Genomic DNA, 17,024 nt, shown 5'->3' with positions numbered 1-17,024 from the left:
CACATTATTTACATTTGATTAAGGAATGTCAGTTCTAGCAATTATACTATGCACCATGCACATCCACGAAACTGTTATTTTTTAATGCACTGCCAGAAAAAGGCTTTTGTCTATTTAGATAGCTTTTCATTAACTGCATTTCATTATTTTTTAAGATTAATTACTATGTCTGCATGAGAAGGTGAAAGAGAAAAAATTGAGAGCTGCCCTCTCCACACGTCACATGTCTGCATTTCTATACCACAAACCAAAAATGAATTACATTAGCACATGGAAATGCAAAGAGTTGTGGTTATTTTTTTTTTTTTTTTTTTGAGATAGCTGTGACTCAAGATCTCTTATTTAAGCCATGTGCTAACAAAAAGACATCTGAGAATACAACAAGGTTCTCGAGTATGAAGGTGACCAAAATGCACTTACCAAATGCACGTTGGTCAGAGGAATGTGCTTCTGCCACAGCAATGTCAAAAAACAGAAACTGAAATTTAATATGTACATTTTTAATGTCAGCACCCAATGATGCCCTAAAATGTAATTACACGGGCAGTTCCTGGAGATCAACAGGGTCATAAGGTAAAGAACAGTAATTCTGCTTGGTGCACACTATGAAAGCCTCAGCGTGTTAATAAAGAAGACAAGCTTCAAGAGCATGTACATAATATAATTAAGCACAGATAGATGAAACTCCAATTCTCCATCCACCTGCATATTTTACACAAGTATTTTAAACTTTTCCCCATCAGCAATAATAAGGTTTGGTAAAGCTTTAAATCTTGCACACTGCGGTACTGAGCTTTTTAAAGGATAGACTAGGAAAATAAAAAGCAATTCTAGCAATCCAAAAAGGTTTAAACTGTTGGCTTTTTTTATTTACAGACTACTGGCAATTAATTTAAAGGCATCAGATAATGGAGAAAATAGGCATTTTCTAACTTAAAGTATATAAACAGCTTCATCAGAAACCAATCTTTTAGGTACATAAACAGCTTCATCGGAAGCCATTCTGCTAGTTACATAAAGAATCCTATTATGCCAAATTAATTCAATCTAACTAATTAGAGAGCAGGAAGTTCTTTCAATTATTTTATGTGCTGTCTGAGAAACACACTTGAATACGAGAGCAGATTTCATTAATTGCGGTTCATTATTCTCCAGATTAGTTACTAAACTTGCATCAGAAGGTCAAAGACAGCAATTTTGTTAGCTGCCACCACCTTGACTGGAATGTCTCTGCATTTTTGAAACTCAGGCAACCACTGACTATAAACACAAACAGCACTGGGAAAAAGCATTTTGTTAAGATAACTTCTGTGCGTGCTCGCTTACTTTAAGGTTGATGCCAGCCTACGCAACGGCCTATGACTGAAATAAAAAGCTGCTAAAATAAAAAAGGGTATTTTCAGAACAAGTGATCAGAACTCCATCTTCTGTTTGCTCGCACAGAACCAGCGATTGGGTAACACATCCACTCAGAGAGCTGCCTGGTCATGACGAACTTCAGTTATAAACTTGAAAAAAGGTTAAGTACTACTCCCTTGGAAATGACACTCAAAAGCACTAAAAATCAACTTAGCCGTAAGACCCTGCTTACAAGGTGCAACAAAACAAATCTGATTCAAGGCCAGGTTGGACGGGGCTTTGGGCAACCTGGGCTAGTGGAAGGTGTCCCTGCCCGTGGCAGGGGGTTGGAACTAGATGATCTTTGAAGTCCCTTCCAACCCAAATTGTTCTGTGGTTCTATGATGCTTTCTGCAGGACGTACAGCCATCTAACCCTGATAATTTAACTATAACATACTGGAGATTTAATGTAACAGCTGGGCCAGCCATCCAGTTCAAGATGGTTCACCAGCGTTTTTCCAGAATGGGTTTTAATGACATTAGATAATTAAGTACTCTCAAATAATGTAACAGATAGGCACTGAAAAGTGAACTTGACAAAGACTTGGGAAATTCTCTTTCACTGTAGTTGTTTGATGAACCAGGAGAAAGTAATAAACTGATCCACTTAGCTTTTTGGTATTTATGTTCAAAAACCTGTTATTATGTATCTGCTCGGTTGCTTTTAGCCAGGAAAGGATGATTTAGATCCTTCCATTTTCTTTGTAAAGCGTTCCTTTGGTAATTTCTATTCCTGAGCATAGCTCTCCCAATTTGTTGTTTACAGTAACAGAAGTCCATCAATTGCCAGTTAGGGGTCAGATTCTTCTGCAATTACAGGCGAAATACCCTTTTGGCTTCACCTCCCCTTTACACTTTTTGTAGTTTACCACCTACTCTCACCCTGCACATTCATTTATGTCCCCTGCCACTGTGTATTGAAGTTTTATTCTTCCGCAGAACTAAGATGCATTGTTCTGTATCTTCTGAGACTCAGAAATATCATTTTTTTGTGTCCCCTCCATTGCGTAGTTTACTACAGTTAGGCAAGAATTACTAGCTTGCCGTCTCGCTCTGGCAGGTTAGCGATAAGGTGTTAAAGCTGACTGCCAAACACTGACCCCCACAGCAGCCCCATCATCCACCGAGTACAACAGCCATTCATCACCACCACCATTTAAATTCTTCTGGCCACATTTGCATCATCAGGCCATTATAAAGAAACAGCAAGAAAGATTATGAGACATGATATTTATGATCTTAAAGCCAGTCTTGCTCCAGCAGCATGTATTTATTTTTTTGTGCTGCACAGAGGCAGCTGTAGCTAATTCTGTAGCAGTTCCTTCAATTTTTGCTCTCTTTTCTGTGCGCTGTGATTGCTAACAGGAGTGAAGCAGCCCTGTCTCCGTACTGATAGAGCTGCAAAGAATATCTATAAAACCTCTCAAACCAGTGAGGTGTATTTGTAATACTTGTTCTGTTGCAAAAGCAGCAAATAATTTTAACATTTCGTTTTATTATACAGATCAGTGGTCATGGGAAAATTTAGGTTGCTCTCCAATGCCACCAAGCATTAAAACACCACACACTCCTGTTTATATATTAGCTTGCACATTTTTTAAAACAAAGCAGAAATAGCATTGCCTCCTACTAAAAATTGCTGTGATCATGATCCGACTGAGTTTCCATAATATAAATTAAAATCTCTGAACATAGGTGTCTTTGTAGTTTAAAAACCAACTTCAAGACAAATAATGCAAGGCTGATCTTGAACAGTAGGAAGGAGTGGGAACAGGTGGTTAGACTAGAGGCAGGAAATTAGGCCTCGCTTCTAATCTCAGCACTTACTGATTCAGTAAGAATTCAAGAAGTTGTGAAAGGCTCTCACTGCAACTGTAAAGAGCACCTATTTGCATCTTTTGATACCCAAATACCTTTAAGGAAAGCCGCTGTCTTAATTTTAATTCTCTAAATTTCGTAGATGAGTAAGTTTATATGATTCCAGTCTCAGCACTAAGGCTGTTGTAAGCAAAAGGCAACATGAAAATGTAAAGCATTTAATTAGAGAAGATATAGGAGTAAAATTTGCTCCTTTTATTACTTTGTAGAGAATAAAACCACAGTCAAAATAAAAGTATTTTAAATCTGCCTTATTTTCATTTGTGCTATGTCTGTCATAATTTACTTTTAAAAATATTTAAGTGTTAGTGTATTTATTTTTGTTCTGTTTGTTTATTTAATATTCCACTGTACTTCTACGATGACAAAACAACTTCCTGTAGTCCTGGGACATTCTTCTAACAGCAAGTTTAGTTGTAGCAAACAATGGAACAGAACGTCTGGATCCAATCACAAAAAACAGCTGCTTGGGGATTTTAGGGTTTGTTTTGCAGAAGATTTCCTTTACAACATTTGTCTGCATGTCAAGAGGTGAGGAAAGGTCTAAGTTAACAGGTAACGTGTTTCCAGAACTCCAGACAAGTGAACAAGACGACAGCAGAGTGAGCTGGATGGTTAACAAAGCACGGACAGAATGGACTTGCGCGAACTTCAACAAGTAAGATCTGACTCCAGATTTATTTTCATTACAGCTTGTTAAATATTCCAGACTTACACTATAGAGGACTATTCCTTTGTAAATAACTACAGCTTCTCAAATAAAGGAGATGATATTTATTTATAATGGGATTCGGTATTTCATCTGTTTTCTTTAAAAGCCAGTAGCATTTTCTAGTCTGCTTGAGCATGCGCTAGCTACTGCTCAGAGGACACAAGCCACACCTGGAGCAGGTGGAGTTTTGCAGCACAGCATCCAAAAAAAAGAACATTAAATGCTTCTTTGACATGTGGCATAGATAAAAGAATGAACAAAAGCAACTGTCCGAAGTACATAGCAGAAGATGGTAAGAGGTGACATGAGCTGGGATGAGGGGTGGGAGGGAATGGTATATGAAATAACAAATTAAAAATAGAATTACATTTTCCACTTGGCAATACACAAACAACACTAAGTGCACTTCATAAATTTCACTATTGTTGCTGCAAGTGGTATTACCATAAATCATGCTGGTAGTGTACTTGGCACTTCTAAAAAGCCAAGTGGGCTGAGTGTATCAATAAGTTTAAACAGCTCCACTATCTCTGGACAGGATGGAGGGGAAATGCATCACAAGGCTTTACTATGACTAAAAGCTTGGTTTGCACTGCAACAACATATAAAACAGCACTTTGCCAGCAAGTCTAACAACACTCGCCAATATTACTGCATAGTCAATTTGATTTAATTTTTTACCTGCTGTGCAAGGGGAGATGTCTGCCTGCCCTTTTTCTCATCTCTAACAGGAAAGAGAGATTTCAGCAGTTTGGGCATCTGAGGCACGAAGGACTTTACAGGATTCAGGTAGGAAGCAGCAAGGCTACCAATACCTGTTGGAAAAAATAAAAAATGAAAACAGTCATGCTTTGGGGAAAGGACAAGAAAAAAAAAAAACAAACCTGACTCAAACGCCCCTTAAAAATTATTACAAAACTGTTATCATTTTAGTCTAAGATGACATCTTCCAGCAGTCAAAGCATTAGATAAGGAAAAGCACTGAGGGCTGGCTCCTCCCTTGAAAGGGACATATGGATTTGGGTAGGTCTTAAGCTGTGGCCCCAATATACATAAGATTTTTTTTTTCATCACATGGTGTGAAAAAGCTTGTTGTTTGCAATTGGACAATTGGAAACATAAAGTGCTTTATAACTTGCAGAAGCAGAAAAAAAAAAACCACCCAAGCAAGCAGCAAAATCAAAAAAGGATGTCCATACAACACAATTTTAACAACAATTACAAAACTTACTGGAAGTAAAAGATGAGAAGATCCAAGTGAAGAAAAAGAAAAAAATGTTAGGGGCATTCAACTCTCCTTACTCATACTGCCATTTTTTTCTATACTACTCCCCCTTGACAAAACCTTAGGTAGGTATATAAAACATCACTATTTATCTCTGCACTCTCAGTTATATATTAGGCACATTAGCTGCAAAATATCCATCCAATTCCACCGCTGGTTATATTCTAAAACATTAGTAGCCTTACTAACTTTGCTGGTTTACTCATTTGGCTTTAGAAATTGAACTACTGAGATAAAGACTGCATCTTTAGACAATTTTAAACATGTGGCATTTACCTCTCAGCAGAATTAGTATCAGATTGAAAGGAAAGGCTAGTTAGAGTAGCCTAGAGTCTGAGTAGCTTAGCCACAACTGCTAAATGTTCACAGAGAGGGAACTGCAAAGACATTGCTCTGGAGAGGAAATTTCTCTGCATCTCTGAAAGCAGCTCAGCTGTATCTGACATTCAAGAGCTGCAGCAACTTCACTCCATTTTTAGGAAAGTTGTCTTGGCTTTAGGAAAATTCTTACCCGGATCAGGAGAGTGGTTTTGCTGTCCAGAGCCTGACAGAGAGGTGCGAGATGGACTAATGCCTCTATTGGAATTTGTGGCACCTTGGGATACATCTTGCTGACTCTCCCATCGGCCCTAGAGGGAAAAAAAAAATAAATTTCAAAGTTAGCATACCAGTGAGAGTACAGCAATGCTTACAAACCATGCCAGCCTGCGCAGCCCCTTTGCAAAGTTCAGAATGCACAGAGCTGAGGAAAGACCCTTCCCCAAAGGCATTTTTAGTTGAAACACCCAGTCCTGCAAAGATAAGCACCCTCAGCATTGAGGCACAGGAAAAAGTCTACTTATAGACCTTAAAGCTGTAATATTTCCCTCAATTATGCAGCTGTGTTTTGGAAGTTGAGTACATTACAACCAGGTGAAAATAAAATAGTACTGTCTGCCCAAAAGTCTTAAATATTTTGTGTATCTACTCTCGAAGCAGTCATGAGTGAAGGCTGGATGTAGAGAGAAGGGGTGAGGACACACAGAGCTCTGAACAGGAAAAGAAACAGGATCTTAGACCTAAAAGCTGGATGTCAGTGCCTAGAGTCAGAGAACGGATGAGCTGATCAGGTCAAGAGGAAGCAACTGTAGTACTGCAACTTCTCTATTGCTAACAGAGAGCATCTCCAAGATAGTATTTCACACCAGTGCACAAGCGTCAAGAATCTATGTAGCCAAATGATTTTTTCCTATCATCTTGATATGTAAAATCATTTACAGACTTGTCTGCAATGATTACGCTAAGTGACTGGCCAGAAGAGTGTCTCTGCTGAAAGCTTCATGTGGATACAAGACAGTATATTGCTTCACCATATTGAGCTCTACGTTAGGTGTGCAGAGCTGAAAGGGAGGCGCTGAAATCCATGTGGTTGTCCTGCAAACTTCTGATACAGGCACACTCGCAATGCCTGCCAAAGTTTCTTTGCACTGCTAAAGAGCAGGCTCTAATAAAGCTATATGTTGCTAATTTACTTAATAGGAGACCTTAAGGCAATTCAATATCCATTTAGGAGTCTATGGGTCAAAAGAATCTGGTCTCAAATGCTATAAGAATTCTCAACATCTTGTGGAAAAGTGTTGTCCTGTTCAGGTAGCAGAGTGCCCTCAGGACTACAAGCTTGTAAAGTTTCACCTTTCCAAAAATAGAGGTGGCAAAGACAGGATGGTGCAGCCAAACCAATACAAATTGAAGTCTGATCTCACTTCTCGTAAAGAGTTATGCTACGTTTGGTACAGTATCTGTACTTGTCTGGATTATATTGTATCTGAATCTTGCTTATTCTTTTAAAAGACATAACAGAAAGAGAAATATTTTCACAACGAGATGATACAGTGAACATACTACAAAGGAGTCACAAGGGATGGATAAACCTGCTACATCCCAGACCACAAGTTTCATGTATTTTTCCTGGAGGAAGAGCGGGGGAAAATGCACCTTTTCAAGAAGCTTCATGTTGTTGGATGCAAGGAAATAATATGACCTTGAACAGAAAAATGACAGGCAGCTAAACTAATCTTAACTGTAACTTGAAGTCATGAATGTTTCACAAATAATAAATAAGCCAGGATAGGAGGAATAGATTTCTCCAATGGGTTGAAGGTCACACTGAGCAGCCCAGAGCAAAAATCGTTTCCATTCGGATCTATAAGTTAGTCCCTTAGAAGCTCTCCTGCTTTGAATAGCAAGTAACTTGCACTTTTGCAGAGCAGTACCCGTCTTCAGCCCACTACCAGCTAACATCCCTATTATCAGATGTAGAGACAGCAGGAGCTGTTTCTGTGAAGTAACATTTGGGATACCTAAAGGCTAATGGATGTCTGAGTTCACTGGAGGCAGCCATTCTGAATGTCAAAACTGATATAACCCAGGCCGGGACTAGCAGTAATACCAGGGGTTTGTTTAGTCTTGTATTTTTGAGGACTTTGGTGTTTAAGCCCTTCTTGAAAGCTTCCTGTTCTATCAGCATGGACGATAGAGCTGTTCTACCCATACCTTAAGCCCCCAACTTAAGCATTATCTTTGACCTGCAACTCATTTATCTTACACACATCAAAAAGTCATGTCTATGTCTGAAAAATTCTTTCCACAAAATCCTTCTATGAAACAGTCTTTCCTATTCCACTCCCCAGAAACTCTTATTCAGGCTTTTGCAGTCTTGTGTTTCAACTAGCGCAGGTTGTTGTTTCAGGTGACCTTACCGCATGCGGTCTTGCCCCACTTCTATCCATTTAAAATACTGCTTCAGAAACTGCTTTCTTATCCTGCCATTATGATTGTTTCACACAAGGCAGCAGACACTGAAAGTCAGCATGGAAACAGCCAACGACTTCAGGCTATACTCAAACTGTCTTCCCCTTCAGGATGTGAAATGTTTCCTGGAATCTCCTTCTCTGGCTCCCACTGATGGGGTAGTTTGCAGGAGAAGAGTCAAAACATGAGAAAAGAGTTCATACTCTACCCAGATGGGGAAAATATCTCAGCGTAATTCAGTATTTTTTGGATGCACCAGCTCAGTGGTGCTGAAGAAGTTAAAAGAGAAGACTATTCGGTGGGAAGTCATCACAAGACTCAAACAATCCTGAAATACTGTTTGGTTTTGTTGCCTTCTGGTCTGGTCTGCCAACAGCCTGGTAGATGTTTGCATTATGTTAAGAAAAAGAACTATGAGAGAGTGCAAAGCATCTGAAGGCTTCTTTTTTGGAGGATATAACAAAGCTGGATTGCTGTTACTTTTGGATCTTAGGATAATGATCCACTTACTAAAGACAATTGGATAAAGGTGACATGTCTTAATAACTTTCTAGCTATAAGGCCAAGTCTAAGTGCTTCTGGAGACCACAGAGACATAGGAAACAGCAAGACTCTTATGGGAAAGTTTTCTAGCTTACTAGAACACCAACTCAATGCAGGTAAGGAGCAACTGAATCATTTTTGAATCACGATTGGTTGAGTCAGAAGTGCCTTTCATTGACTGTTCCAACAAAAATAATTTCAGGCAAGTATCTTGACTTTCTAGACCTGTTTGGAGAATGATGAAAAAAAAATGGAGTATGTAAGAAACGGAGAAAAACACTTTCAGAATATTCATCGTCTACAGAAAGAATGGCAACGTTTAGCGACTTTTTCCTCAGGAAAAGCTTTTTTCTTAGGATCTAGGAAATTTTGCTTCAGCCCTGGTATTATGGATGACTACATTTTCTACATAGTTTTAAATATTTTGCCAGGTTAAATAAAAGTCCTGGGAACAGGAATGTGCATGTGATAAAAAGATTTGTCTGGCCATATATTTAAGGCATGTTGGGTTTTTACATAACACTTGCTTTGGAGAGAGCAGAAAGATTGTTATTTTAGACTGAAGGTCAGATTTTTTTAGGGGTAATGTGAACCTCAACTCTGAGATGACAGTAAACCATTGAAAAGTAGGTAAATCAGGGCAACAGGTGGAGAAACATTTGCAAAAGAAAATACCAGAGACAACTGAAAGGGTCAACTGTTGTGCAAAGAATCTGCAGAGGCAAAAGGTAGTTCATGAATGATTGATTTTAATAAGCTGGATTGAAAGATAACCCATCTCAATCTCACAAAAAGAAAAAATGTAAGAATTATTAACTATATTAACTTGATGAAGTTCCCAAGTTTCACATATTCATGTTATATAGCACTCTCACATGATTGCTTTGTGCATTCACTAACTGAAACACTTCAACTTTAAGTCTAAGCAATTGGTATTATTTAAGTGCTGTGGATCTTTCCTCTATTAAGGGTGGTGAGAGAAAGGAAGGAAGCTTGTAAATCATTTGCCCAGAGGAGCCATCATTTCATGAATATATTTGGTCTCTGCCAAGTGACCAAACAGAGGTCAAGTGACTTAATTTAACAAATCAAAAATAGCCACCGGAAGAATGCATGTCCCTTGATGTATTTTGATATAGAGCTGCTTATAAAGTGTTTTATTTCTATAATACCTTCTCCTCCTTCTCATCTGCCTTCCCTTCTTTCACACATCCTCCATGAAAAACACCAGGGGATTTATTTTGGGTCGGTACCGACATGCACAAAATCTTTAGAGCAAATATGGGTGATCACTACCTAAGTCATCTGTAGGGTTTACCTGACAACAATTCTTTTCTTGAAGTTGACAGACTATTAACATGCTGCCACTGGGTAAGAAAAATTAATAGTTCTTGTGTTTTATTATTTTAGCAGGTCAGAAAAGGCTTAGGAAAAGGCAACCATGTAGCACTTAAAATACAAGTTGGGACAAAAGGCACTCGTTCTCATGAACAGGAAGATTATTCAAATTGATCTACATGGTATCAATTTGGTGAAAAAACTCTGGTTCCCAGTAAAACCTGAAGGTGAAGTGCCACAGTCTTGTCTTACTTGGCTTTTGGATATAAGCCTTTTGAGCTACAAACTACTGGAACTCTGGGAAAGGAAGGATGACTGTCAGACAGAATGGGTATTGTGCAAAGGTATTTTAAGAATAACTCAAGAAATTTTTCATCAGTATGTGATGATAGTCTGAAGTAAAAGAAGTCAGAGGTGCCTTCCATTCTTTGTGCATCTGATTCATGCAGTTTAAGTCAACAGAATTTTTAAACTTCCAATGCAAGCACCCTGGAATGCAAAAATCCAGCTCCATATCTTATATCACCACTAAGAGACTTCAGCATCACCTGACATGTGCTGATGTGCAAGATGAAATAAAATTCATCTCACTCTCTTGTAACCATATCTGTAGTGATAACAGGAGTAAAAATTGGCTTTTTCTCATTTAAGCAAGCAGATATAACTTAGAGGTGAGACCAAATGCAGTCCTGTTAACCCAATATGAAACATCCATCAGACTGTCTTCTGAAGTAAATTTAGGAGGCATCTCTCTGCCTTCTTAGCCAGTTAGGTAGCTTAATCTTATGAGTTATTATTAAAAAAATCCCGATGGTGACTTAAATATTTCACATGAATGCATATCTTAGGGTGAGAGTCATCCTGCTCTTTGTAGTGTCAATATCCAGAGATATTCTTTAATGCTTTTTCAAAATGTGGCAAATCCACACCTCTGCTTCGGTCTTAGAGAAGGACTTTTCTAGTTCTTCATGGGGGTGTGTGACCACCCATCCATGTTTGTAGTGACAAAGATTCAACTTCTGCTGCAAGATGAATCTGGGTCCTAATTCTGGAAACTTCTGATCTGCCTGTTTTAGTTGCACCGACACCATCTTTACTTCTTGTCCTAACTTGTTTAATATTCTCGTTTACAGGGGCATGAGTCCTGGTTATTCATAGTGCTGAAGAATGAAGGAACTTTACCAGTATGAATGGTGCTTTACATAGAAGAATGAGACTCAAGAGCCCTTTCCACAGAGCTAAAAATCCATGGTAAAGACAGGCAGAATGCAAGGAATAATAATCTTAAAATTAGAGAGAAAAAGGTAATGGAATAACAGTTAAGGAGAGGAATATTCTGAAATGTGTCGAGGCCTTCCACTAACATTAAAGTACACAGGCTTGACAGATTAATTATGCACCAATTCAGGATGCCGTTACTATCCTTGTGACTGATGTTTCTTATGATATAATAAACCACTTGTTTGAGATTAGCTTATCATAGTCACTTCTAAAAACCAAATTCCTGGTAAAATAACAACTTATGACTGCTGGAGAAGACTTCTTTTTCACTAAATTTCTCTGCCAAGTGACAAAGACGTCTAACTTAACTGAAACACCGCATACCAAGCCATTCTCAGGATTTTTAAGCTAAAATAGATAGGACTGGTACCACCACTTTGCTTTATGATGTCTGTGTGCTATAGGAACATTTAAGAATTTGCTTAATGTTTCCATTGTGATTACAAAAGCTTCCATTCATCCCCCTACAGAAACTGAACCAGAGATCCATTTGAAACCAGAAAATTCTAACTGGAGTTTGCACCCTCCCGCATCCCGAGTAACCAGTGCCTTGACACGCAGCACGCTGCAAGCGAGGAGGTAAGCTACACAATCACAGCTCCACGTGACTCTAGTACAGGGTGTTTGTCAGCAGCTACATCAACCATGGTGAAGAGCTGCAAAACTCCATGCAAACCACTACTCGTTAACTCCAGTTAACCAACGCTTGGTACAACTAAGGGGACAAACAGTCATTCCTCCAAGAGTGTTTACATGATATTAAGAATAAATATGTTTCCATTGGCCCAGTATTAATTTAAAATCATTCTTTCATAGAAATCAAGAGTTGTTCACACTGAACTATTTGAAGTGTGAGAAAGATTTGGAAGAAACTCTCAACGTTTATCTCATCTCCAGGCTAACGTACATGACTGGTATATATTTGCTTGCTTTCATGTCTATCTTTCTTTTTTTTAGCCAAGAAGGGGCATTTTTGAAATAACTTCACCCTGTCCAAAGAACTGTGAGAAATGGCATTAAATAGCTATAGCTCTGTAACAAACCATAAGATGCACCCAAGAAGGAGAAACTTCTCTCATTTGTACCAGTTTCACACTGCATTAATGACAGGCTTTTCAATGGGAAAACTCATTTGCTGTGTACTATTGTAAATGAGACACCACCAGCAGCATCTTCAAAGCAGGAAGTAAAAGCATGTAAGTGAGCAAAATAAACGTTATAGTGAGATAAAATTATTATCCCACTCATTAGGTGGACCTAATGCATTACCTCTGCTGGGACCTTTGGACTCTGAAACATGCAATGAGAAAAATCATTGAGGGGAAGGGAGGAGAAAAACAGAAATCATTAAGAACTCTCGTCTTTAATTTTTACTTTCAAAACCTACAATATTGAAACATCCCACAGTTCTCTCCAAATAGAAGTTGCTATAAGCACTTTATCACCTGCACATATTTTAGCATTCTCTACATGGATCAGATGTAGCAGATTTAGCAACCAATGCTAGAGCACTACATCAAAATTCTATTATTCCTTGCAACTGCATTATGCATTAAAATGCCTTGTCACCACTAGATTCTCTCTTTTAAAATGACTACACGCTCGCTGGGCAGAATATCTATCAGGAAAAGACCCTTCAATTTATCTAGGATTTGCAAAATAAGTTTAAATTTAATCTTTCACTTTTTAAAGAAATACTTTTGATCTATACTGTTGTTTTTAAGGAGTGTAATGGGCTGAGTTATCATCCACCACAAGCTAAAGAGTGATGGTTTCCCTCTGAAGGTCAGAGACTCTCTTCGTAGGCCTCTATTCTGTTCCAGAGGTGGACCTGGACTTACATATAAACCCAAACCTGTCCTTTACCCAGAAGGTTTGCATCCACCCAGGTGAAAGCTTTGGAAGAGCTCTGAAACTCGACATTGAGAAAATTTCCCCTGATAAATGCACTCCTGTGTGATGGATGGCTACGTTTAATCTCACCTGCTCAACTCAGGTCTGCCATTGTACATCCCACAGAGGTTGGCAGCAGCATTACATGACTGACAATGGCCTGAGAACTTCCCCAGAGAAGTCTAGTGTAGCACAACCAAAGCTAATATGTCCTAGGAACAGTCCCAGGGATACAAGGGTGCCTCATCTCTTATGGATATTTCCCACTTATGCCCCTGTAATTGGTATAGTGCAGACACTGTCGTCATCTTTTTTCTACAGAAGACCCGGGAGACCTTCAGATACTTACCCGGTTACTGCTCAGGTTATAGGGGGGTGCTAAGTCTTGGCGGCTTCCAGAAAGCTGAAATAGTTAAGACAAGCAGAATTATTTCTTAACTAAACCTTAAACAACTGATAAATATGCCTCTTGACAAACACACAGAAGGGTGAAAAAAAACAGTTTTGCAGTTAGAGCAGAACTGAAATCCAACAGATGAAAGGTGAAATGCCAATTATTGACCTGGAAGGAGCCAGAATTCAACAAGTTTGATTACCAGTTCTATCAAAGGATTTCTTTCCAAATTTTGGACAACAGAAGTCTCACAACACTGTTACAAAGTTTATGTTCAGCAAATACTTGTAACTTGCTTTCAAATTTTCTAAAGAAAAAAAATCTTCAACTTGATAGCTAAATGAAAAAACCTCCAGTGTTCAGGAAAAAAAAAATATGCAGAAGTAGTTTTTACGTTGCTTTTTCAGATAGTCTGGATTTATGGGGTGCTTTCAAGCATACTAGCCTGCATGATGAAAGCAGGAATATGTGCAGATTTTGTCTCCACTTAGCGATTTACATGCTCACAAATAGCACAGACAAACAGAAGGGTCAAACCGAAGGAAATTTATTGCTATACTCCACAACTCTGGCATCATAGGGACCTGTAATTGAAAGACTGGACCTGCTGCCCTCAATATGCTGCAGATGCCAGCATGGAACACTCACCCGATTCACGTTGGGAGAGCTCAGGCTCCTGCGGTAGAGTTTTCCTTTTCCCATTAGCTGCTCTTTTACAGCAACTTCCTGCCAATCATAGAGAAGCAAAACAAAAAAGTTATGCACGTTTTGCAAGTATCTAAGCTCCAAACATCCCAGGATAGTTTTCCCTATACAAGAAAAATGTTTCTAAACAGCTTTATTGCACAGGCTCCTGTCTGTGAAGTCTACTGTAATCTGAAACTTGCACGTATCATGGCTAGAAGTGTAAGAGTGGATAAACTTTAACATCTAGTATTTTGCTGATCGACACACGAGATTTTACGGCTAGTTCTGAGTCTAGGAGATGACTTACAGATGCAAAGAGTAAGACTCCCTTTCCTAGCTGAGCTCCTATTTTAATCCTTTAAACTAATTAGATACGACAGGGAACTTGCTTTCAATACTTAAGAGCGCATCACACTTCACCATTAAATTTATAGTAGGCAGGCACATACTCTAGCTTGTTTTGCATAACTTACTTTTGTGCTTGCATAATTTATATCCAGAAGAACAATTTTCAATAAATGTTTCTCTCTCCTGCATTTTTCCTGGTAAACAGATCAAGTTACAGTACTTAAGATTAACCCAATCAATGTCTTATTTATTGACAGAACTGGTTTGGTTACTTCAAGGTAGAACATGGGCAAAATGACAAGAATTATACTAGCAACTTCGGAAACTATTACTAAAGCCCAAGCTTCAGGAACAAAAGCTAATGCCACACACCTACTTCTTCTGAACCATAATTAGCAATGCAGAGTCTTAAAAACAAACCAAGCATCCCATAATAGTGCATTTAATATAAAGCTCCCAGTCCCATCCATCCATATTGCAGGTAGTTGAACGAGAACATCTCTGTAGAGAGCTACATTTGCTGCTTTGGATGTTTGCCACAGGCTCACTTTGCACAGCTGAGGTCTGCACTGAAGTGGTGTTTTTGGTTTGTTGGCCACTGTATGCACTTAGGAGAAGGGCTGCGTTGCCATACGCTGTTCGCAGTAAGTATATTCTCTGCTATCTGCTACAGCCTTAAAAACAGACCTGGCGCAGACGATCCAAGGTGAGAATGTTCTCCACAGCCAGCACACTCCGCAAGTACTTCTCGATATAGGCTTCGGAGTCAGCTGAAGCTGCATCTTCAACATTTGCTGCCATTCTGGCTAGTGCCTCCCGCTCTTCAGCTCCTTGAGCATCCTAGGAAGAAAGTAAGATAAAAATCTCCCACATCAGTCCTGAAGAAAATACGTTTTTCAAACATGCAGGACAGATTCAACATCGTTTGCCCTCAAGCTCAGGGCAGATGCAGATGTCTTACTGGAGATTTCTAAACATAAGCCTCATTACATTGAAGGAACTTGTGCCCCGCAAACTGCATGGGTGCTCCTATCACTGTCACAGACATCTCAAGCTATAACATGGTTACTGTTCTTTTGATTTTGCTTTTTTTTTTTGTTGTTTTTTTGGGTTTTTTTGAGAGTCTCACAGTGAGACATTGCCATTGATTAGCAAAAGAGCTGCATTCAGATATTTTGTAATTAAAAAGTGCTTAAACACATCCAGGGCATTATCTGTCCTGTGAGGAAAACAAAATTTCAAGTGACTTGCAAGAGAAAAATAGAACACTGCTTGAGAAACATTTCAACACAGAGTGCTAAATACAGCAGAACATAAAAGACAGAATCAGGCAGCAATCAGACTTTTGGCTCTTCACGTGTTAATGTTTTTACAAGTGCTCTGATAGAGCATCTGTTTGGAAGGAAAGGATTAGCATCTAACTAGGAACATGCTCAGGAATCAAGAGTTGCATAAAGACGTTACTTACAAAATGCCAATTTGTTATTTTTCACATGTTCTCATGCTCCCCACATTAGGCACTTCACCCACCCATCTTTACTCCCCTTTCCTCTCTCTTTAAAATGTTTTTTCAAGGACCTGAGCAAATAGATGTTCACTCAACAAAATACACAGTGACCCTGATAAGACATAGGTGGCTGCTAAGTCACAGCATGTAAAGGAATATGCTTAATCTTTTATAAGAACCACAGTTTATGCTTGCAGCAGCAAGAGCTAGCAAGCTCAAAATAAGGGGGGAAAAAAGAAATAAAAATCAGAGAGTCAGATACTCTGATTTCTTATTCACCTCTGGAATATTTGAGACTATCTCAAAAGTGACACCACAGCCAGGAATGGAACTTCGGTGAGACATTCTTCGGAGGAAACTCTGTGCAAAACCCTGTGGGGAGGCAAAAAAAAAAAAAAAGGAAAATATTTCTTGCTTTAAGGAAAAGATGGTTTAACATATTTCAACTGAAGTAAACATAGCTTACAAAGAAAGAAGTACAAATCCAAGAGATCAGCCAATAAATATGTAAGAGTCAAAGATTTTAACTTGGAGACAAATCATTTGCTTGTCTGTATTTTAGATACAGAGAAAGGATTAACTTCCTTCACGGCAAGGTGACCGCTTAACCAGCACACAAAGCATTTGCTAGTTCTAGAAGTGGATTTTTTTTTTTTTTGGTAGAGCCCTACATGACTTGTCTTGAATATTGACAAGTACAGGCACTAAATTCTTGACCAAAGAGATCGTTATGAAGAATGATTTAAGGGGGCATGGTCATTGTTTATGCTGACTTGGCGCCTTGCAGGGTTAAGAACTGGACTGTTGAATTAATGCAGAGATGAGTCATTCAAAGATGCTGCTGAGACGAACAACCGGGAAAGGTTATTGACGAGGATTTTTAGAAACCTAACAAGAAAGCCAAAGAGTCCATGTCGAATAAAAGTAAAAAACATCACTGACTAAATCTGTAGGAAACAGAATTGATG

General features: G+C 38.8%; 1 protein-coding gene across 8 annotated transcripts in view; it reads right to left on the bottom strand.

Moving 5' to 3' along the window:
• KIF13B (kinesin family member 13B) overlaps window positions 1–17,024 on the bottom strand; it is a 142,587-nt gene that overhangs the window by 15,352 nt on the left and 110,211 nt on the right. For all 8 annotated transcript variants that reach the window (XM_074820284.1, XM_074820288.1, XM_074820283.1 and 5 more), the window contains 6 exons: window positions 16,336–16,428; window positions 15,237–15,389; window positions 14,163–14,240; window positions 13,470–13,523; window positions 5,787–5,904; window positions 4,672–4,805 (listed from right to left, as the gene is read on the bottom strand). In XM_074820284.1, the coding sequence (XP_074676385.1) occupies window positions 4,672–4,805; window positions 5,787–5,904; window positions 13,470–13,523; window positions 14,163–14,240; window positions 15,237–15,389; window positions 16,336–16,428 (630 nt within the window). The remainder of the gene's footprint in view (window positions 1–4,671; window positions 4,806–5,786; window positions 5,905–13,469; window positions 13,524–14,162; window positions 14,241–15,236; window positions 15,390–16,335; window positions 16,429–17,024) is intronic.

This window comes from Strix aluco, chromosome 3, assembly GCF_031877795.1.
Source record: "Strix aluco isolate bStrAlu1 chromosome 3, bStrAlu1.hap1, whole genome shotgun sequence".
Lineage (NCBI taxonomy): Eukaryota > Metazoa > Chordata > Aves > Strigiformes > Strigidae > Strix > Strix aluco.
This window is presented reverse-complemented; position numbering and strand designations above follow the sequence as displayed.